This window comes from Trichosurus vulpecula, chromosome 8, assembly GCF_011100635.1.
Source record: "Trichosurus vulpecula isolate mTriVul1 chromosome 8, mTriVul1.pri, whole genome shotgun sequence".
NCBI classification, from domain to species: Eukaryota; Metazoa; Chordata; class Mammalia; order Diprotodontia; family Phalangeridae; genus Trichosurus; species Trichosurus vulpecula.
Genome location: NC_050580.1, coordinates 169,178,228 through 169,202,470, shown reverse-complemented (window position 1 = coordinate 169,202,470; position 24,243 = coordinate 169,178,228). Strand labels below are relative to the sequence as shown.

At 35.7% G+C, this 24,243-nt stretch overlaps 1 protein-coding gene across 1 annotated transcript in view; it reads right to left on the bottom strand.

The window, feature by feature from the left end:
- Positions 1-490: 490 nt before the first annotated feature.
- The window catches only part of TRPM7 (transient receptor potential cation channel subfamily M member 7), a 157,089-nt gene continuing 133,336 nt past the window's right edge, over positions 491-24,243 (bottom strand). The window contains exons 26-40 of the mRNA XM_036735744.1: positions 22,207-22,943; positions 20,806-20,885; positions 19,450-19,512; positions 14,706-14,802; positions 14,142-14,212; positions 12,985-13,019; positions 9,280-9,305; positions 7,984-8,034; positions 7,374-7,439; positions 6,777-7,060; positions 6,581-6,663; positions 6,088-6,293; positions 4,714-4,765; positions 4,102-4,208; positions 491-2,040 (exon numbers count right to left, since the gene is read on the bottom strand). Of these exons, the coding sequence (XP_036591639.1) occupies positions 1,916-2,040; positions 4,102-4,208; positions 4,714-4,765; positions 6,088-6,293; positions 6,581-6,663; positions 6,777-7,060; positions 7,374-7,439; positions 7,984-8,034; positions 9,280-9,305; positions 12,985-13,019; positions 14,142-14,212; positions 14,706-14,802; positions 19,450-19,512; positions 20,806-20,885; positions 22,207-22,943 (2,083 nt within the window). The 3' untranslated portion in view covers positions 491-1,915. The remainder of the gene's footprint in view (positions 2,041-4,101; positions 4,209-4,713; positions 4,766-6,087; positions 6,294-6,580; positions 6,664-6,776; positions 7,061-7,373; positions 7,440-7,983; positions 8,035-9,279; positions 9,306-12,984; positions 13,020-14,141; positions 14,213-14,705; positions 14,803-19,449; positions 19,513-20,805; positions 20,886-22,206; positions 22,944-24,243) is intronic.

The following is a 24,243-nucleotide window of genomic DNA, read 5'->3' as shown; positions in this document are numbered from 1 at the left end:
TAGATTTCGACCGTCTCCAGAGTGAAGTTCCTTAGGAAGAAATTTATAAAGGTTTTGGATTAGACAAACAACCGCTTCTTGGAGTTTATAAGCAAAAACGGTTAACACTTTGAACCTGTTTGTAAAACAGTGACCAAGTGCTAGTGACTATTTCACAGCGACCAACACATAATTACAGACTAGCCTTCTGGCCGAAGCCTGAAGACTTTTCTCTTCCCTACCCTAGGACAACTCCTCCCTCACCTGAATGACAAAGTTATTGAATTTTAGAAAAGGGAATTATAGTTAAATGGAACACTGTGAATAAATGATAAATGTAGTTGGAAAAGCAAACAGGAAATCACACTATGCTTGAGGTGTAAGAAACAAATGTGTCCTAGGTTTAAAAAAAACCAAGACTAGCTATGGAAATGATTCATATTTCACATCCACTATATGAAAAGTTAACAGGTTTCCCCTCCTCCCCCAGAATAATTCAACACACTTAACATCTGTAAACAAGAATAAATTTATTTAGATTCTTTTAAAGATTTAATGATACAAAATGTATACAGTATGTCTTTAAGTAATACACTTTTCATTTCTCTCTTCTCCCCATTTCCCCCCAATCAACATAAAACACCATTTAAACAGCTATTGTGTTCTTGCTTTGCTTTTGTATCTATAAGATACACTACGAATACAAATGGAGCACTATATTGCCCCGTGGTTAAAATTACAATTAGTACCTAAGAAACAAAAAAGAAACTAAAAAAAATACAATTGAAGCATGAAACTTCAGTCAGAAAACAGGTCTTTCTTGTTGAATATTCAACAATATTTGGGGCAGTTACATTATATTTTCTTGGCATAAAGTTGCATTGCAATCTCCCGACATTACATAATGACAATCCAACTCAATTCATTTCTTAAATAAGTACCAAAAACAAAAGTAGTTCAAGATGTTCCTACACAATTTTAATTACAATTAGAAGTTCATGGGTACATTCTAATTTGATATACTGGTCTATGAGATCTTTGGAAAGTATGTCACTTCTTAAGTTACTACAGACAAAAAGCACTTCTAGTTTTTCTTACAAGGCAACTTTTGAACTGCAAGTACTTTTCCCTTCTGTACAGGTGTATCATACCAGTCTATCATGGCTTTACCTGTTACTATGGAACAGTGACTTGATAAAACAATGTATGAAACAATTTTGCACAATTAGGGCTCTATTGACTAAAATTGGCTCTATCTTTAAATCTGGAGCCTGACCCTGATTCAGGAAACAGTCTCTATAAGAAAAATGCTCATTCTGATCTCCACTCAATCTCCTCAAATTATTAGAAAAATGCTCATTCTGATCTTCATTCAATCTCCTCAAGTCCTCTGAATCTAACATTTTTAGGATTCTTCCCTATTCCAATGAGTAATAAATATCTAGCTGAGAACTAGTGACTTCATTATCTAGACATCAATGAAACACTCAGAGGCTGACCTTTGCTTTTAACTTATCAGGAGGCTGGGTGTGACCACTTCATTTCACAAAATGATTGGCAGGAAACCAGCTGCCAAACACATTCCGCTTTAACAAAACATGACTTTGGTTAACGGGATATTGCACCATATGAGAAAGAGGGAATTACCCCCTTCACCAGAACAAAGTCAAATTAAATCTTCTGCTAAAAAGAGCCCTTTTAAAAGTTATAAATACTAATTCTTCTTTGCCTTTAAAATGCATTAACTGCCAGCTGTGTCCTGTAGAGAATTAATGACTCACTACTTTAATTAGGCCTTGAGAACACTGACCCCATTACATGTCAAGTGTCACCAGATTCTCCCTGGATCTACCCTTCTGTATCACCATACAGCTTCCTCCTTAAGGAAAAGTGACACATTAGTAACATATTTGTGAGGTGTAGGTAAAATCCATGATTATAGCATCAGACGAATAGAATTAGCTGATTCTTTGGTGGAGCTTCCAGGTTCAATACTCAAATCTGAAGAATCATCCTGAGGAAAGAGATTTTTATCAGGTGTGTAGTCGTTCCTCTTCAGATCTACATTACCCCAAACAAAAAGAGAAGTTTAAAAGAGGGTCAGTATTTCTTACAGCTGGATAATTAATCAATTTTATTTTTTGCAATATATCTAACCAAGTGCATACTCTTAAAAGTTCAAGTACCAAACTGTGTCATACAATTTAAATGTTTAAATGAGTTTGAATGAGGCAACATGATCTTTTCACTTTTAATGAGAATAAGGTATCTCCTTAAAATAACTAAATGTACATATAAAAACCATTAAAACAGTGTGTATAATAGAACACTGCATCAGGGAGTCAGAGACCTGCTGGATTTGAGTCCTGACTGCTGTTACTCATTACGTGAGCTTGGAAAAGCAGGTCAGGGAACCTCAGTTTTCTAATTTACAAGACGGACATGTAGCTAACTATCCCTACCTCTGTAGGGTTGTTATGAGAATCATAGGACAATGTATGCAAAGTAAATGTAAATCCTTATTGCTGACGGAGCTGTTTGCTTCTTTCCACATTTTATAAAGCATGTATTTTTTATAATACAATGTGATCTGATTATACTGTCATGTTTTGGGAGGCAAAGGAAAGATTTAAAATTTAGTATGTGGGTATGGCTAGCTTCAACTACAAAGGACTCAGGTATAGTTTTGTTGTTAGACACGTTTGTTATTATCACTATTAATAATGATGATTATCAACTCATTTATATGGTATTTTGCAGTTCATAAGATGACTGAATGTTTTGTTTTTTCCTGGAATAAATGCAATCTTCTCTACTCTCAAATATTCATTAGAACATTAAACTTTATTTATTACCTGACAGCAAATTTAAATCTAAGGCCACTCTTCTTTTTCATAGATTGTGCTTAGGGAACACAAACTAATTTTATTACTAGCTTGATCCAAACATAAACTATTAAGTTAAAAAAATAACCTGATGATGCACAAAAAAATCATAGTACAATCTAAAACCAAATATAAATGATGTCTGGACTATTCGGGCTATTCTATAAGCACACAGAGAATTCACTGTTCTAAACATCTGTTTCATCTCTGCAAATGTGTTCAATACAGTTAATTCTAGAATGATCATTATCCAGTTGATATGCACAGTTCTCTCAATCCCTATAGAAGTTCTGGTGTCATAAACTTTTAAAGCTTTTAATCAGCAGCTTATGCTATAAATTTTTGTTAGTCTTGGCATTCTGCTGAAGATAGAGAATTTTATGTGCAGAATACACAATTTCAAGAAAATCCTAAACATTCACTTTCATCAAATAATAATGTTTTACAAATCATATAGGATAACAATTTAATTAATATTTATTGCTGTTTAAGAATCTCAGGGTTATATCTTCATTAAAATTTTGAATTTTTGATGTTAACAGACTTTGACCTATCATTCCAGACAGACTGCATATGCTCCCCATCACATGCCCTATAATTTAAGTCAAATTCATTTACTTGTGGTACCCCAGAGACAACATTCCATCTTTCATCCTCAAGCCTCTGATCTTAGACTGCATTCCCTCCTCTTCTCCTCCCAATAGAATCCCTAGTTTCCTTTAAAACCCAGTTCAAATGCAAAGATGGTGGAGAGAAAGCAGGACTTGCGTGAGCTCTCAGCCCACAGACTGTAAGAGGGTCAAATGCTATCTCTAACAGGAGGCCTTTCAGGAACCATCTAATTGTTATAGTGCTCCCCTTCTAGGGAAGTACTTTGTATTCTATTGTGCACATATCTGGCTGTATATACAGTCCTACCTCCACTGTAGTAAAAGATCCTTAAAGGCAGGGACAGTTTACATTTTGTTTCTGTAAATGCAGCAACTAGTATAATGCTACCTGAGTGGCAGAGTGGCTGAAGGGCCTATCTTTCTGATTCCAATGCTCCCCTCTTTATTTCACCAGACTGAATCTCATTTCCTAATGCTGTAACTTTCAAAGAAAGCAGGTCCAGAAAGCTAATGTTATCAATCTCCTCAGGAAGGTGTGGACAAAGAGAGTTGACATGGTTTGCCAAATGGATAAGCCCAAGGCTGGCCTCACAGGTTACATGTGTGACAAGAAAGGAACATTTTACCTGGAAGCTTTAGTTTCCTACAGCAGGAATTGCAGTGATGCTTTGCTCGGAAATTCTTTATTGCATCTTCTCCTAGGTTTGCTGGCCCAAAAACCATGTCAGATGACCTTTGAAATAGTTATGCAAAGTAGAAATAAAGAATTATTAACAAAGTTTAAATTCCTCTGCCCAATTCCAGGCTCTGCATAATCTGCCCCCCACCCCAAAGCTCCAGGCTATTACTCATTCCACACGCTGTGCTCTTGCTTAATGGTTGCGCATCTGGGCCTTGGCTCATGCTGTTCCTCATCCTTGTAATGTCTTTACCTCCTGAATTTTTACCCATCTTTAAAGCCCAATTCACATGCCTCCTTTTTCACGAGTCCTTTCCTGGTCCTTCCCAAGCCACACATACATTTATCGTCAACTTGTCTAATATACTTGTGCTATTTTTTTGTCATAATTATGTGTGTGCATCATGTCCCACCACTAAACTTCAAGTTCCATTGAGGAACTTGTCTGAGTTGTCTTAGGTTTTGTCTTAGTTAAACTTTGCCCCTCTCTCAACTGATAAAGAGTTTGAATGTTTATTGAGCTGTGTATGTATTAAAAAGCTGTTAAATCCAATATTACCTCTTTTCTCCTGCTTTTATCACAGACGGATCTGTCAGATTCTCACCCACACCTTCATGTACACAAAAGAGAGATTTTTATTGTATAACAGATTTGTCATTGACGTGGAACCCTACAATTTCAGTGAGTTTTTATTCCCTGTTTAGGTACGAGAATATCCTCTTAGACCACCTGTTTTGTGTCTGACCCCCCCCCCCCATGCTGCACTCCAGCATAACTAACGTGACTTCTGGCATTACTGGGGATCAAATGTCAGAGCTGACAAGTAGGAGGACTGGTCTCCTGTTTTTTTGGTTATTTTTCCTGAGGGGGGAAGACAAAACAATTGGGGTTAAGTAACTTGCCCAAGGTCACACAGATACTAAGTGTCAAGTGTCTAAGGCCAGATTTGAACTCAGGTCCTCCTGACTCCAGGGCTGGTGCTCTATTCACTGTGCCATATAACCGTCCCTGGTATCCATTTTTAGATGCAACCACAGTCAAAGGAGGAACAACCCTGCAACAGGTTTATCCATCTTAATCATTTATTAAAGGAAACTTAATGTTTTCAGGCTCGTCTACAGCCGTACAGTATAACAGCATCTGGTTTGATGCTTATAAGAGCCTTGAGAGCAGGGAGCACTAACAACTACAACTATTATTTTCCTCATTTTACTCAACTCAGGAAGAAACTGAGGCTAAGAGGTTAAGTGATTTGCCCATGGTTATACAACTCTCAGTGTCAGGGGCAGGTTTTGAACCCAGATCTTTCTTCAAGTTCAGTGCTCTCTCTGCTACCTCACTACACCTCTAAAAACCAGGAATACTAGTTTTTATTTAAGCTACAACAAGAAAACCAAATAACTTTATTATAAATTCATCAATAATAATAAAAATTAATGAATTCATCAATAATTAATGGTGTTTAACAGGGCCTTAAAGAGATTCTGTTTAGACACAACAAACAACTAGAACAGAGTGGTGACTCCTTGGAGATAAGAGACAAGGTAAGGGGAAAAAAACACTACCTGTCATGTATAATTTAGATATCAGACCTAGAGGAAAGCAAGCAGTCCCAGGGAACAAGGGGCTTGCTAAAAAGTTATATAAGCAAGATTTTAGTGAGAACACTTTACATACTTAAAAGTTTCCAAGTATTCAATTGTATACAACTGGTGTGCTCACTGCCTGCAATGCTTATCTGGTTATAAGACTGTGAAAATAACACTTCCTGTTCTGGTTCCATAGTTCCCTCACTCAAAGTTCAAACTGAAGAGAACATCTAAAACCAAAAAGGGAAGGAGGTGGTATAACTTGAGAAGGCTGAGTAAAAAGCAATTTTAGTAATTCACAATATTTGTCTTTTCTCCTTAGGCAAAACTTAATTTAATTTACCTTGTAAATCAAGTACCAATAACTCCCCTCTTGTATATTCATATGTCCAGTGGCTAAAGGCTAGCATGATCTCTTCCAGGGTATTGGTTGGGATTATTTCATCACCATTATTATTGTTATATTTTCTAAACTCTCCAGTCATACATTCTTCTACTGCAAACCACTGTCCAGCAGAATGGCAATATAGCAGGAAAACTTCTAGGAACCTTAGGAAAAATATTGATAAACATTAAGTTACCAAATAAGGTCAATTTATTCACTTGGAATTTCAAAGAACATTTACTAGTATTTTAATAAAATCTTACTTATCTAATCTATAACATACATTTTCCCAGACACTTTGACATATTGGTATACTGACATTAATACACTGACATATTGGTACAATACTCAAATTATAAAACACTGAACATCAACTGTGATATTAAGAAGCAGCTCTCTCTCTCTCCAGACTGGTACATGCTTCAGGAATGAACTGATGAAAAAGATTTACCTTGGAGAATATGGAATAGATTTTGGCTTCATTTGGTTGAAAGCAAAGGTGAGCTTTTGTGCTGCTCTCTGTTGCTGGATTTCCTAGGGAAGAAAAACTTACTCAACTAAGCTAATAAAAACAAGTTCTTATATTTAATATTAAACTTCAGAAAAGAAAGACTATTTTCTATTTTTATACAATCACTAGCACTTACTCTGAGACAGAGATGCAGCACTGTGTCTTCTTTGTAAACACTTGACCATGTATTGACTACCTCAGGAAGAAAGGATTTGATGATATAAAGATGCCCTGATTTGAGGATTTCATATTCTGACCAAGTACACAGCACTTTAACAGCTCTTCGTAAACCTCCTCCCATTTCTTCTTTACTTAAAAATTCTATTTTAGCACAGAGTCCTAGTTGTGACCAAGATGACATGCTATTATTCAAGATGTTGGGAGAACTTTCTTCCAACCGATACACTGTGACTGGCTCACCTGCAATATCAAGGGAAATATATGTTAACCTGTCGAAATATTTGGTTTTGGATTTGAAATTCTTTCAGTGCTCAATTAAAACATTTTAAAATATATTTTTAGTTAGCCATATACGCACACACTATTTGTACCACACTACCGTGTAACTGTTCTGGGTTAGGAAGCTTTAATGCTTCTGGGTGTGACCTTTGTAGTACTGAATTAAATATGGAAGCAAGCCAAAGTACCTTTGTGAGACCTCTCCTATCCCCATCAACATTATGACTATAAACTAAAACTGAACATACTGAAGAAATAATGACTTTATTTTTACCTCTTGGAGGCACAGGAGTGAATGGAATGCTCTGTGATAACCTCATCAGGTTATTTCTTTCCACAGCTGCACAACAAGGATACAAAAATAAAACTTTAAATATTCATTCATTCAATAAGTTTTTATGAAGTACAAACTAATGCAAGGCATCATGCTGGCTACTAGGGATAAAAAGACAAAATGAAAACCCGACCCTCCCTACAAGGAATTTGGATTTCACTTGAAAGAGTGAGTACCAAATAACATCTAAACAGAGCAATAAAATTTGGAGAGAGAAAGCACTAAAAACATCGGGGGATCTGCTGGAGGTGGCATATGAATTGAATCCTAAAGGAACTTAAAGATAATAAAGGGCCAAGGTGGGATGTAAACCAGGCCTACGGGACAATTCGTATGAAAGTGGGTTGCTGAATTAGGGAAGAGCAAATAGGCCAATTTTGCTGGAACACAGTATGTATGCAGGGAGTAATAAGAAGTCTAGAAAGGCAGGCTAGAGTCAGACATGGAGGGCTTTAAATGCAAGTTTGTTTTTTATCCTCCAAATTTTTAACAGATTTATTACCGGAGCAAGAGTGATATATCTTTATTTTCAGTTTGTGATACTACTGACCTGAATAGTAGTAATTAATATCCATAGCTGGCTTAAAAGGAGATGCAATACCTAAAATGACAAATAAATAAGTATGACTCTATAGAATTAACTGGCACATAGGAACTAACTATTAAGTCAGGCAGTCAACAAGCATTTATTAAGCACTTGCATTGTGCCTGGGCACTGTGCAAAGAACTGAGTATACAAAGAAGAAAGGCATAACAGTCCTTGCCCTCCAGGAAATCAAATTCTAATAAGGGAGACGCAAACAACTATGTATAGACAAGATATAGGGAGAATAGAAGGAGAGTAATGTTTAAAATTTTTAAAGAAATTAGCTTCCTATCACACTTTCAAGAAAGTGAAAGTCCATTTTTGAGAGGAAAAGTGTAGTTCAAGAAATGTGTCCAAAACAAAATATGTGAACTAAAAAAAAAAAAAAATTTAAAGAGAATTAAATCTGACTAAGGCAATAGTAAAATGGTAGTGTGTTGCTTGAAATGCATTTAAAGCCTGTATGCCCATGTCAAATTGTGTAATGTACTATGGGAAAAACTTGCGACATAAGAGGCAGAATCATATAGTGGGCTCCATGGGGACCGTGATGTTTACTCTAATTCTGATGAGGGCAATAAATGTAATCTAAAAAGCAAAAGTACTGTATTTAAAAAGAAAACAGTACACTTGTTTGTCTTCTTGGTCAGCCATTAACACCTACCACTGTTCTGGGGTAGGGAGGCAGTGTGCCAAGTGTGAGACTTGGAGAGTGGTGGGAAGAGAGTCAGGAATGTAGCTCAGATCCTTACCATACCCACCCCTCTTAGCATTTTTTAGACGCTCTGGTACTTAACAGTTAGGAATCTAGTAGAAGTATGCCTCTACCTCAGTATATTAGAGTTCAGTGCTAGTCTGAGTTAACTAGAAGTGTTCCATGGGCATGGAATCAAAATAATTGTGTATCTATAAAAAGATGAGCATTTGAAATGTAAAACATCAAAAAAGGAGGTTACGTCACCCACATGGGTATTGTAGTTCAGGTGTGAATTTCTGACTACAATTTTTAAGAAAGTATGATTGAAGAGGGTCATTTGCCATCTAGAAGAAACATGGTTTATACAGAAAAAAAGATTACAGAGGCAGAAATGTAAGAAAGTTGGTAAAGTTGATGAAAATCCCATTATCCTAATTTTGGAAGGGAGGAAATACCTTTAAATATTAATTTCCTGATTACTATATCTAGGATAGTTTGGTGATGAAGTCACAGGTCATATACAATTCCTAATTTCTGTACAGTGAAGAAACTTCATTCCTTACCATTTGTTGTTTCCTCTTCAGGTGGCCTGGAGAAATGTTACACAAAGGAATAAGGTATAAGTTAAGAAAATCTTTTCTTTAATATATTCTCATGTCCTATCATTTAACTTACATTTTAGGGGGAAACTTTAAAATACAATAATCATGAATTAAATTAACAATGTGATATAGGACATCCTTCTGATTGCTAACTTAATAATGTATAGTTCAAAAAATTTCCCAATTAGAAGATAAAAATATATCCATCTGGCTTATAACTTATGGCTTTAGGGTCTACCTATAAAATAAGTAACATTCTCTTCATATTTACTTTATACTGTTTGCAAATTCAGGGGGTATTCTTTGCCTAACACGGGCAGTTTCATATTCACTGATTTCTACATTTGTAGTGATATCTAAAATTAAATCCCTAAAATGGTGAGGGGATTCTGCGTAGGGAGTTGCTATACAAAGAGTTCATTATAACTGCTTCCAAGATTTCCATATTTTAGAATTTCTTAGTCCTTAAATATTGATTACTCTATTTCATGCCTTTAGATAGACATGGACTAAATGGATACATACAAGTAGAAGCTCCCTGAATGAAGGGTGTGTATTCCATTACCAATAAAACATGTATTTCCATTTAGCTCCATCACAAAATTTTAAAAAATGTGTTCCTATGGGAAAAATGTCAACTTTAAAATAATATCTTATTATGGAATTCTTCTGAGCCTCAAATGCCCCTTTGATGTACTGTATCTTTGAGGCTAGCACTCCACATCCAATCTGTCAGCCTCTAAGTGGATGTTTTCCCTGATAGAATTTGTCAAAAAAACAAAAACAGAAAAACCCAAGTTAAATGATTTAACAAAAGGCATAATATCTGCTTTTGGTGGCTTCTCATTGGCTAAGTACAGGGATGGGGAAACCTGTGGCCTTGAGGCCACATGTGGCTTTCGAGGTCCTCAGGTGAGGCCTTTTAACTGAGTCTAAGTTTTATTAAAGGGGTTTGTTCTGTGAAGTTTGGATTCAGTCAAGAAGCCACACTTCAGGATCTAGAAGGCCACATATGGCCTCGAGGCCACAGGTTCCTCATGCCTGGGCTAGATATGCATCCTATGTCAAAGGGCCTTGACTACTAGTAGTATTTCCCTTTAATGCCTCTGTCTAGTCGTTTCAGTTGCATACGCCACTTCGTGCCCCATTTGGGGTTTTCTTGGCAAAGATACTTTGTCATTTCCTTCTCCAGCTCATTTTACAGATGAGGAAACGAGGCAAACAGGGTTAAGTGACTTACCCAGGTTCACACAGCTAGTAAATGCCTGAATCTGCATTTGAATTCAGGAAGAGAAGTCTTCCAGACTCCAGGCCCAGCACTCTATTCACTGCACCATCTAACTGCGGACTAATGCCTAACCAGTGGTGAATCTTCCAGATATTTAGAGTGATAAAAACAGCCAGTGACAATGTCATGAAATTCTTGGTGTCCAGGAGTTCTTCTCAAATAGGGAATTCTTTCATAGGTCATTTGTTCTCATATTATCAAACACTGTTACTGAATTCCATTATTTATGACATTCTCCTGTCTTGTCTGTAGCAGTGATTGACGTTTCCATTTTTTTTTAACAGTACCAAATGGTTTTGATAATTGCTGCTTTATAATACAATTTGATATCTGGAAGTAATATCCCCATTTTGTTCCTACCATTTTTTTCCATTATTTCCCTTAATATTCTAGATCTTTTGTTTCACCAAATGTATTTTGTTATTCTTTAATCAACTATAAAATACCCTTTGGTAGTTTGATAACATTACATTTAATTTTCATTAAATTGGCATCGCTTAGCAATGAGCACTGAATAGTGCTCCAGGTAGTTCAGGCTGTTCTTAATTTATTTAAAGAGTATTTTGTAATTGAATCTATACAAGTATTTTCTGCATTTTGGCAGACTGACTCTCGAGTATTTCATGTATTTTATAGTTCTTTTGAAGGGGATTTCCCTTTCCCTTAGATTTTGCTATTATATAAAAATACTGTTGACAAAAGCTTATGAATAACCAGTTCTCAAGAGAACAATTGCAAATTACTAACAAAAATATGAAAGAATGCTCCAAATTAAAAGAATGTTTCAAATTACTAATACAAAGAGGAATGCAAAACAAAACACTGAGGTTTGGGCAGCTAGATGGCACAGTGGCGGACTTAAAAGACCCACATTTGTTCTGCCACAGAAACTTACTGTGACCCTAACCAAATCACATAACCTCTCTTGGCCTCAGTTTCCTCATCTGTAAAATGGAGATAATTATACCTCCCTCTCTCCCAGGTGATTGTGAGGATCAAACAAGATAATATGTAAAGTACTTTGCAAACCTTAAGGTATCATATAAATGGTAGCTATTATTCACCTTACCTAGCCAACTGGAAAATACAACAAAAGGTGGGAAGTCATTTGTGTGCGTCTTTAAGACAAGCACACTAGTGTACTGTTGGTCAAACTGTGAATTAGTAACATTCTTGAAAGCAATTTGGAATTAAGCACATAAAGTAGCTAAAATATCCTTACCCATTGCTAGGTATATACCCCAAGGAGGTCACTGACAAAAAGGCTCCATGTACAAAATATATCTCTATCTATCTGCATAAATATTTATATGTACCACTTTTGGTGGTAGTAAATAACTAGAAGCAAAGTAGATGCCCACTGATTAGGGAAAGGATAAACAAATTCATAAGTGAAATAGAATGGAATATTACTATGTGGTAAGAAGTAATGAACTTGAATACAGAATCATGGAAAGATTTAAATGAAGTAATGCAAAATGAAGTAAAGCCAGGAAAATAATACACACAATACAAATGGAAAGAACTACAACAAAAATTGAAAGTAATACTATGAAATTTTAACGATGAAGCTTTAAAGGCCTCAGAGAAGACACCTTCTCCACCGCTTGGCAGAGGTGTGAGGCTCCAAGGTGTGGAATTCTGCATAGAAGGCTGCTTTGCCTTTCTCTCATTTTTTATGATGGATGGCTCTCTAGGAAGAGAGACACGGGAAAAGAAACAGGAGGAAATCTAGTCAACGTGAAAACAAAATTCTGATTGTCCAGGACAAGTTTGAGTTCTATCTGTGGTGACTGCACTGAATGATGGTCCTATTATTGGTCCCTGGGGGAACTTATTCTTTTTATATAACAGGGAAACATCCAATCGAAGACTACAAACCAGCTCTCCCAACTACCACTGAAAGAAACCTCTCACTTAGCAATCTCAGAGTCAGACATGAGTCTCCTTTATTTCCTACATCTAATCTACCACTAATTCTTTTCCTTTTTTCCTGTGAAATACCTTTCCAATTTATTTTTTCTTCTCTGTTCCCACAGTTGCTACCTTAGTCTAGGCCTTCATCACCTTATATTTTGTTAGGAGTACTACTTCCAGTTCCTACATACTGTAATCTACTTTACATAAAACTTTTAGTAGTAAACTAAAGGTACGACTTGCTAATGAAATAACTTCATCATTTAAAAAAGAAGAGAAGCAGGAAACTAAATAAATGAACTAGTTCATGATTATCTGTGCCAACACAGGAATAGAGAAAAAACAGGAAAGAGTATATATAATCTACCATGAATAAACAAGTGTTAAATGACACGCTCTATATACAAACAGATTATCTAACAGTCTGAAATTTAGTTTTATTATGCAAAAAGTCTACTTACATTTGAGTATTTGCTGTCCTACCTTGTAACCAATCCTTTAATCAAGAGAAAAATAATCAAAGGTATTTTTAATAATCTCAAAACAAAATATAATTGCTAGACCACTTTTATTTCAAACATTATACTTTAAAAACTATAATATGAAGAGAAAACAACTATCATTTCACATAATTATATATAACTAATGGATATAATTAAAGACTTTCACGGAAATCAGTTACTTCATGTTAAGTGAATTTTCCAGGTAACAAAATTGTCTTTTTAAAAAATTTATTATTTTAACCATTCTGTATTAAAGCAGTTAAAAAATGTATTAAATATTCCCCTGCTTTCTTAAAGAGTATATTGATCAGAAGATTTTCTTTACTACTCAAGATTATTTAACACTGCTAACATCAAGCACTATATTATGATCTAAGAGTAGTTCTTCCGTTTCTTCTTATCTTCTAGGGCCAGAGAAATCAGAGCACTAAGAATGTTAGAAATGATTATAAACAAAACTGAGTGATGGCCTAAGGGCCTCTTTGACAGAGAGCATTAATTGACAGAGCTTTAATGCTTGGATTATATTTGGTTTAACAGTTGTGAGTACCTAAGAAGCCTGTTTTTCTTAGCATATTCTTTGTATGTTTCAGGTGGGTAAAGCTAGGATTGCCAACCTGTGGTTAAGTGTGATATTTTTGTTTTAGGTCTACTGGAGCTTGAACTATGTATTTCACATTATAGTCAAATAAAGAGGTTTCTTAAATAAATCTGTGTTCAATTCCAATATAAAACAAACTACATTACAAGAAGTCTGAATTTCTAATTCAAAAATCAGGCTTATTAACCATTGGTTCTAAGTCACAAAACTGACTTAGTTTGCTGATGGTCAGTCCCTATAAAGTAGGGAATATTCAAAGAAATATAAATTCTTGCCTTTTTTAAAAAAATATAAAACTAAATGGACTGGACTGATTTTTCTTTAAAGATCTGCTGTCAGAAATTCTGCCTATATTTCCTGCCTTCACTATATTTTAATATTCATAAGTCTCTTGCTTAAACGTTTAACACAATAAAAAAAATTATCACAAGATACCATCACTTTTTATTTATATAATTATTTTCTGATACAAGTAGTGTGTCAAGTTTTTAATCGTTAAGCAAAATGTACAAACCGAAAGTAGGGCTGCTTTGGAATCTACATTGTGGGTGTCCTCTGCAGATGCTCTTCTATTGCTGTTTTGTACTTAAAAGAAAAAAAAAGCCTTGAAGTTAACCGACCCAATTATTTGGAATGCTGAATAACCAAACACTTGACTTTGCTTCTAAGCGTAGAATTAGAACTTTAAATTTTTCTGAATCTGTTCTTGCTTGTGGACCTCAAAGCCTAGCAGGAGAAAAATCAGAGTTATGATAAACTGATCTACTACAGATTCAGGTTTATCTAACTTATCTGGGCCTTCTTTGTAGCTCTCTCCGTCTTTGTAGTAATCATCTGTTTAGTCATCATTTGTTGATGTGGCTAATCCAGAACTCTTCAAATGGTTCACCTCACCACCCTTTTGCTTCTTGTCAGATGGTTTTGCCTCATACTTTATCAAGAAGACTAAGAACATTAAACATAAGCATAGCCAACTACTTTTCTCAGAATCAGTCTCAGTTCCTATTCTTTATTCCTTTCCTTCTATAGTAGCAGGAAAAAGTACGCCTTTGCTCCCAGAATAAAGCAAAATATTTACCTTGGTCTGAATGAAGGGAGATGGGTATTTTGTGACATTCAGTTAATCCAGCATAAGAACTCACATGCTTCAAGGAGTTGTCAGGAGGAAGATTGCTCTGCAGAAAACAATCCAGCAATCTTTCAGAAGTTTGTTTTCACCATTATGTTTTATCTTATAAGAATGACCCTATTTGGTCAGAATCACAGCTTATTCAGCCAGGTATAATACAGGACTGTATTATCAAACAACATGGTTGTTTACCCTGTACTCAATCTCAGAGATGAGGAACTTCTCCTTAGCATCCCATTATGATTCTGTTGTCTCTAAGTTTATCTGAATCCAACCGATACATCTAATGACTGACTATACTGAAACCATAATTACCACCTTTCAAAATCTATTTCTTCCTGACTTGCCTCTTTTTTTTATTGATCTTTCTTCCTCAAAATCTAATGACCAAGTCTCCTAAGTTTCTCTTGTAAAAGTCTTAATTTCCATTTTTATTACCACTACCGTAGAGAAGGCAGTCCTTATCACCTCCCAGATAAAACCATTTTAATAACTGGATTCTTACTGCTCTACCTGTTTCTAGTCCTCCCTCACTGTCTTTAATGGCTCCCCACTGAGAAAAGAATAAAGTTTAGGATCCTGTGTGATGTGCAAAGTGGCTCAAACCTACCTTTTTAGCCTCCATTCTCAATAGTATCCCACATGAACCCTGTGATAAAAGCAAAACTAAAAAACTGCTCATTACTGGAAAATTTAATTTCTTCCTCTCTAGCTCATACTATTCTTTCAGCCTACAGGACCTACTCTCTATCGCCATCTACTGAAATTCTACCTATCCAGAGAATAGAACTGAAGGAAATTCAGGAAAAAAGACTATTATAAGCAGGGCAGTGGTAGAACTGCTATGTTAAATTTAAGATATACTAAAACAAAAATAAATCCAAGTCGTAAGTAAGGATTTTATTTCATACACAATCTTCTATTTCTATTCTTCATGTATATAAAAATGTCCTGTTTGTTGAGTTTTGTCAAGTTCCTAGGTTTTTTTAAAGTGAGTAGTATCTTTATATGAAGCAAAAGAAAAAAGACCTAGTAAAGAAAGCTGATTAAAAAAAAAATCATCAAAAAACCCCATTCTTTTAGCTTCAGTGTAAATGCCATTTCTTTTATGAAGTCTACTTTAAGCTATTCCACCTGAATGTGCCATGATCTCTCCTTTCTCTAAATTTCTCAAGTATGTGCTGTGAAAAATTGGGAGTCTTTCAGAGACATGATCTTGGAGCTGGGGCCCGAGCACCCCATCATTGGTAGTTGTTGTAGTTATTAAGGTTACCTGTTTTATGCACTGTTAGATGGTAAATTCTGTATCCTATTAGATAGTAAAGTCCTGACCAAGAGTAATGTCCCATGTGTGACCTTAGACAAGTCACTAAACCTCAAAGTGCCTCAGTTCTCTCATCTGTGAAATGAGGATAGACAAGATAATCAGATCCTATCTAATGTTAAAATTATGTTAAGCATAAATCTATGTAGCCTCCTAACTATGGCACAAAGGAGGCAGTTAATATATGAGTTTGTTAAATAAAGATAAATGAAACTGCAAACTGCTAAGTCCTAAGCAAAAATGTGAAAAGGGGTTTTATTTTACCTTTTGTCAATACAATGGTAATCCACATATATGATTTATGTCTATAGGGAGTTAAATAGAAGAAACTCATTTAACAGTCACACATCCCTCTTATAAGAATTTGCTCCTTTGCAACAGGGTGAAAAATTGACCATCAAATAAGTGGGTAGGGTTGTCTAATAAAAGGGTATTAGTTATTAGTACTATATTCATAGGTAAGATCCTACAGTCTAAAATTCTTTGAGAAGTCAGTGGAAAGGTGACAGGAAACACAGGAAAATTAAATTCTAAAGAAATAATTTGATTAGAAAGAGGAAAATACCTAAAGAGACTGTAAGTCTCTAAGGAAGAAACTGTAAGTCTTCTAAGGAAGTAAATGACCCTCTCAGATTTTTAAAAATGATATGCACAGAAGCCAGAAGCCAGACAGAAGTAGAAAAGGAATGACAGAAAGGAAGCATGATCCTCTAGGAGTAGTAAGAGGAGCACTAAGTAACAAAATGATCTGAGACTGGCAATATTAATACTAATTAGGGTCAACAAAAGCTTTTTTAACCATTCTGGGAATAAAATACACCTAGGATGAGAAGTAGTCAAATGGGAGAAAATTTTTGTATTATACTATTTCAGGGGCAAGAGGAAGTTCAAAGAAGGGATAAGATCACAGACTGGTATAGGTGGGATAATAATGGACAACAGTATAAAAGTGAAACTAATTTTTTTTTGATTCCTTGTTCTAAACTAAGAAGAATAATATTCAGATTAGAAGGGATAGAAGTAAATGGTTAACAGAACTGAAAACCAAATAAGCAAAATTATATTCTCTTGATTTTCTAAAAGGTAAAATCTCCACCTACGTATAGTAAAATCCTAGAACTTGGCTTGGCTTATGAGTTATTAGAAACAACATACATGCAATCACTAAGAGTCAACAGGGAGCTGATCAAGAACGGAAGGGGGAAAGGAACAAGCATGAACTGTGTGCCTACTATGTGCCAGGCACTGTCCTGAGTGCATTACAAACACTATCTCATTTGACCCTCATTGTCAACCCTGTGAGGTGGGGTTATTACATTATTATCTCCATTTGAGACTTGAGGAAATAGAAACAGAGACTAAGTGACTTGCCCAAGGTCACACAGCTAGTAAGCGTCTGAGTCAGAATTTGAACTCAGGTCTTCCTGACTCCAGGCTTAGCATTCTATCTGCCATACAACCAGATGCCTCTAGGACAGATCACACCATACTAGCTTCATTTTCTTTTTGTTGCAGCATTACTAAAATTAAAAGAATCCTATAGACATAGGAGGTTTGAATTTTGACAAATTATTTGCTGAAATTTCTCATGTCATCCTTAGAGGAAAGATGGAGAATCATGGGTTAGATGACAGTACAATTAAATGGATTCAAAATTAAATGAATGACTGCACTCAAAAAGTAGTCATTAGTGGGTTCATACTAATTTGGAGGGAGAGCTCTATTAATATTGTTCTAGAAGCTGTCCTTGGTACTCTACAGTCAATACCCCCATCTTACCTCACTTCCATACCCCAAGTTCCTTAAATGAAGGCATAGATGCAGTGCTCATCTAATGAGTTTAATCAATTAAAACCATAGTGCATAATATAAAATAGAACAAAGATAAATATAAAGTATAACACTTAGGTCTGAAAAAAATCAACTGTTACAAGCACAGGATGGGGGAAGGTGTTAAGTAGGGCTTTTGAGTAGACTATAAACTTATTACAAGATAGGACTGTGACACAGCCAAAAAGGTTAAGGTGATCTTAAACTATGTATTAAAGGAGTTAATAGGTCTTATTATGCTTTGTCCTGGGTCAGAATGTAATGGAAAATACTGTTTTCAGTTCTGGTGCCACATTTTATTATGTACATTGAAAAAAAGTAAAATTCATTCAAAACAGGGTCACCAGGATAGTATGTTCTTTTTTTTTTTACTTCCTTTATGTTTTTTTGCGCAGTCTATCTCCTTCTTATCTCTTTCCTCACTAGGATATATATAATATCTTCTTTCCTAGTTCTCTTCCTGGCCATTACTCTCATGCTGTCTCCCAATGGAAAAAAGCTGGAAAGAGTGCTCCTATCCTTACATAATTCCAAATCTTCTTAAAAGATATGATAGGTCCACAAGATTCCTCTATCCTAATTTTTTTCAAGTTATACATAAATATATTATGTCTTCTTCTAACATATTAGCTCCTATAAGTATTCAAAGTACCAAAGGTATAATAGGACACCTTAAACTGGATATATCTTCTATATACCTTTTACTCAACATGTCCAAACCTGAACTCATTACCTACTTCCCTACCCTAAGCCCTCTCCTCTTCCTAACTTTCCCATTACTGTTGAGGTTACCATCAATCTCCTAGTCACCCACGTTCAATCTGTTGCCAAATCCTGTCACTTCTACCTTTGTAACATCTCATACACAAAAGATCCCTTTTCTCCTCTGACACTGCCACTACCCTGGTGCAGGCCGTCATCACCTGCCTACCTCAAGTTTCTCCCCAATTCAAGTCTGTTCTTCATTCAAATTAATCTTTCTAAAGCAGAGACCTGACCATGTCACCCGCACCTCCTGCTTCACCATTAAATAAACTCCAGCAGCTACCTATCACTTCCAGGTTCAAATATAATATCCTGCTTGTCTTTTGAAGACCTTCATTGTTTAAACTACTTCTACCTTTCTAGTCTTCTTAAACCTTACTCAACTCTACATACTCTATCATCCAGTTATATTGGCCTCCTGAGTGTTCCCTGCACAAGACACGACACATCCCGACTAAGCGTTTTCACTGGTTATATCCCATGCCTGGAATTATCACCCTCTTCATCATCATCATCTCCTGGCTCCCTGCAGGTGCCAACTAAAAATTTGACCTACTAGAGGACTTTCCTAATTCCTCTTAATGCTAGTGCCCTCCCTATGTTGATGATCTCCAATTTATCCCATCCTTACATGTACATATGCACTTGTTATGTTGTCTCCCCCCTTATACTGTGAACTCTGCCTTTCTTTTTATCCCCAGTCCTTAGCACAGTGCTGGGTACATAGGAAGCATTTAATAAGTGCTGTTTGACTTGACTTGTAAAAGCCTTTACCTGATATCTAGGGATCTCTACATCCTCTGGGATGGTCTTCTTTATATCTTTCTGTCCTTGTTCCTATTTGAAGTAAATAAACTGTGAACTTCTTCAAATAAGTAAAGTTATAAAAGAAATATACAATAGGTAATTACACATAATTTATAACAAAAGTCCCATGTACAACAAAATCAATTATCAAACACTGAAGTGTAATCAATTCTGTGACACACTAAAATGCAAAAACAAATGACATGCATTTGCTATTTATTTCATCACTGGAGTTCTTTTACTTTCTTTTACGTTCATAAAGTGGCTACTAATGTTCCTTTGAGGCCTGGAGAAGAAAGAAACTTTACAATCAGTCAGCTTTTGATTATTAAAGGAAGGTTTGTCAATAGCATTTCCAGGAGCCAAATAACATCATCATCACTTCCTTAGTTTTCTAATCAGAGAAAATTCTATCTGAATTTCTTTTTGACAGCCAGTTTTAAAGAACCCATAAAAATCCTAGATCCAGAAGGAACTTCAACCCATTTATTTTATAGATGAAAAAGACAGAGGCCCAAGATAAGTGATTTGGCTAAGGCCAAGTAGGTAATAAATGTAAAGGTAAATGGCTTTCTAGCCAGTGAGAAAATATGGCTAGCAGCAAAATGAACATTATTCTCTCAGATTATTTATGTCTGCCCATTAAAAAGAGTTCAAAGATCTTATTCCTACCTAATCAATCTGCTATTCAGACACCTACTTGGGTAAGCAAAGAGGACTCAATATAAATTATTACTCATTATAAAATTGAGAATTTTTTTACTTTAAGGATTCCACTGAACAAACTAGTTAGCTACATGTTCTTCCCAATACACCCTGTTCCTTTCCCAGGTTATTTGGAATTTCTTAAGTCTGGATATGTCATCCCAATGAGTCTTGAATTGAGACTGAGTATATGAAACCAATACTTGTTTTATTAGAAATTTTAGGAAAACAAGACCAATTATTACATCTCCTTAGTTATTCTGCTAACTCTAAGGATCCTGCTGGGAAGATAGGTTGGCAAAAAAAATTTTGTCAGTAGGGAATTAGGGAATTTGTGAAATAGTATATTTGTGACACTGACAAACATCTAAGAAGCACAATTAAGTGCTTTATTCATAGCTATAAACTAAAAGTGAGCAATCCATCCCTCCTAGCTCCCAAGCGCATTTATTGACACAAAGGGTTAGTTTCAGACAGCTGGGGGAAATTCATTACCAGTCAGAAATCTTAGCTGAGACCACAATCTATTTTCATAAAATTCAATATTTTAAATTTTACTTTGAATTAAATACTTCAGTGAAAGTAAACTGTACAATGTATTGTAGAAGTTTTACCTACCAGAATATTTATAGCCAATATTTCTTTCATCTTGTACGATGCCTCTTTAAACCTCTGTAATTCCATGCTGTCTCTGTGACCTTTAGTAAAAATCGAATACAAAACACTTTAAATTATTTTCTTGTGGGTTTGTAAATGCTGTCATTACTCTGTCCTGAGAACATAAGCTATAAGTTGTTTTCTGAGTTAATATTGAAAAATCATTCTTCTACCCACAGTCTCTCTTATGTTCCCTCTGATAACCAAGGAAAACCATTTGGTCTTTGGACCACAAACAATTTTGGCTCTTGGTGCAAAGATACATTTACCGTCTCTATCCTATGATATCTGAAGTGATTCTTGAAACTACCCTCAATATACTCTGACACCTAGAAGGAACCAACCATTATGGTTGATGGCCTGGCACTAAAATTACTTAGGAAAATGAGCTTATCATCATTGTGGAGTTCAACTTAGTGAGCTATCAGTACTAAATGACAAGAGTCATAGCTAAATGAGAGGACTCTTTATTGGTTTTATCATGTCCACAAAACGTTTATTTTGTTCACATCAATCCATTCTGAAGCTACTGCTTTCATATTAATTTGATCAATGTGGATATGTCCCCATCTACTCCCCTACCACTTAAGAGAAGATCTTGGAGATCTGCTTTGGCAAAAACATTTATGAGTCTGTAGCCAACCTGGATATTCTTTGACAACACACATATAGTCAATCACTAGAACCATATTACAGATCTTTTCAATTTAGTAGAATTTAGCAGAGTTTGTGAATCTTTGGTAAAGGGACACATACCTCCATGTCTCTGAAACTCATCAGGACAATAGCCACTATTAACTGACACAGTAAATAAATTAAGCTAAATTGGAGATAGGTAAATCTATATATATATATATATATATATATATATATATATGTATATATCCATTTTTGCTCCCTATTTTCAATATTAGTACTACAATGTGACTTAGTAGATAAGCATCTAGCCAGGGTAAATATAAAAAAATTTAAGCTGTTAAAGCTCTAACTGGTCAGCAATGAAGCAGATACAACTTTCCAATAAATAAGCAAACATTCTGAAAAGAATGCTATTGAGAATAATGGGAGGGAAGGAGGAGGAGTGATAGGGATGATTAAAAAAAAAGGAAAGAGTAATAAAACATTTTTAAAAATGGAACAGAAAGAACACAAGGAAGTTTAGAAAGAGAAAAACTGAACCAACTGAAACCAAGAGGTTAAACTGGAGATATACTTAGAAGGAAACTATGCAAGTGAAGTCAGTTTCACATACAATAAACACTTGTACATGAAATGTACATATTTCTTGATATTTGTCAAATTTGTGATGAAACTTTTTTAGAGTATGACATAAGCATATAAAAAATTTTTTATTCAACTTACCCACAAATGCTCCAAATTCTACAGCATCTCCTTCTGCAGCTTTAGAGCCCGTATGCTCTTTATCTGGGGCTACATTTCCCATTTGACTTGTGCAACTTGGCTGAGATGGAGTACTAACAAAAAATTTGGTTGGTGGGGATGAGGGATGTGGTATGCTATTAGATGAACTACCTAATTTCTGATTTTTATTAACGATTTTTGAGGCCTCTGCACCATGTACTCTGTGTCGAAGTTCTGGAGGAAAAATAGCACTTGGAAATAAGGCACCGCCAGAGGAACCAGCCTCTGGAAAGTTGAATCCTTCCCTTCTAGATATTAGTTCTTCTCTTCGGGGTATTAGAGCTAAGTCCTGACCAGGTATCCTACATTGAGCATCTTTTTCATCTCTTATAAAAATGTTACAAAGAAAAGGATTATTATTTTCAAGACCTCCCTGAGGAAGAGAAGAACTAACAGTGTTGCCAACACATTGTTTTTTCCATACGGAAGCTCTTACAGGTCCGTCATCAATAAGATTTTGAGCCAAATGTTTAGAAATGCTCAATTCACGTGTGATTTCGTTGTGAACTTTACTAGCTTCAGAAGCTTTCTGAGCAGTGAGTGTTTTTAATGTATCTACTGTAAGTGCAGAGAGGTCCTGTAAATGCCCAATCTGAGAATCTAAAGAGTGTAATGAGCGCTTAATGTAGTTTACTCGATCTCCAACTTCTTTGATCTGAATGCACATCTGTTCAACCCTGGAAGGACAAAAAAAAAATTCCAAACGTGAAAAAGAATAAAGATTTTAAAAATTATTTTCAATATCCATAAACGGTAATGGTCAATATAATCAAGTTAAAAGCAACTAAACAATGCCTATAGGGAGGATATATGACATCAGACATGGTTCTTTACACAATGTACACTATATATCCTTAGTCAACATACAATTATAACACTTATGCTGCCAGGTACTGTGCTGAGTGCTGGGGATCAAGAAAAGGCAAAAATATGGTTCTTGCCTTCAATAAGCTCACATTTTAATGGGGAAAATAATATGCACATAAGATACATAGAGTATAAGATTGTCCTAGGAAATGCTGCTGATAAAACTATAAATTTTACTTTTAGGATAGGTATGTAAAAGAAATGTTTCCTGCTTCAAGCTTGTTGCAAAGGATTCACTGATATTCCTAGGAAGCTTACTTTTGGACAGGAACTCACGAACAGCTCAATTTACCTATGTTGCACTTGGGAGTGATCCTGGATCATAGCTATGCCTGCATCCTCATGGATGGGAGAGTCTTCTAAGCATGGGTGATGGGCTAGTGATCAGGCATGATGTGGGGAGAGTGAATGTTGCACACAAAGCAAGATGATAAACATCACTGGAGTGTAAAATACAGGGACAGGAGTAAGGTTTAATAATTCTAGAAAGATTAGGAAAGGGCTCTAGAATCCAAACAAGAGTTTATTTTACACTGCGAAGGTCAGAGAGAGCCACTGGAATTTACTGGGCAGGGGGGGCAATGTGGTCAGCCTTGCCCTTTAGGAGGATCGCTTTGGCAGCTGAGTGGGGAGAAACAAAGCAGGGAGAACAATTAGCAGGCTACTACAAGTGTCCAAGTATGAAGTGACGAGGTCTGCACCAGGTGGCAGCTAGGGCAGTGAGAGAAGGGGAAGTTGTGAGGCAGAAATGACAGGACTTGACAGTAGCCTGTATATCAAGAAGGTTGATTTCCTAAAAAAAAAAATCCTATGCTTGGCACTTATGCTCTTCACAACCTGGTCCATTTCTACCTTTCTAGATTTCCTGCACTTGACTTTTCTATGTGTCCTCTAGGATGCAGCTGTATCAGCCTACCACCTGATGGTCTCTAGTTTCTGTGCCTTTGTAGCAGCTTATCCTTACACCTGAAATGCTCAGCTTTCAGATACCACCTTCTGCAAAAGGCCTTCCATGACCCCCAAAGATGAGAAAGCCATCCCCATTAAGTTCACTGTCCATCTACTCTTTATGTACCTATGTATATGTTTTCTCTCCTTTAAAATGCAAGG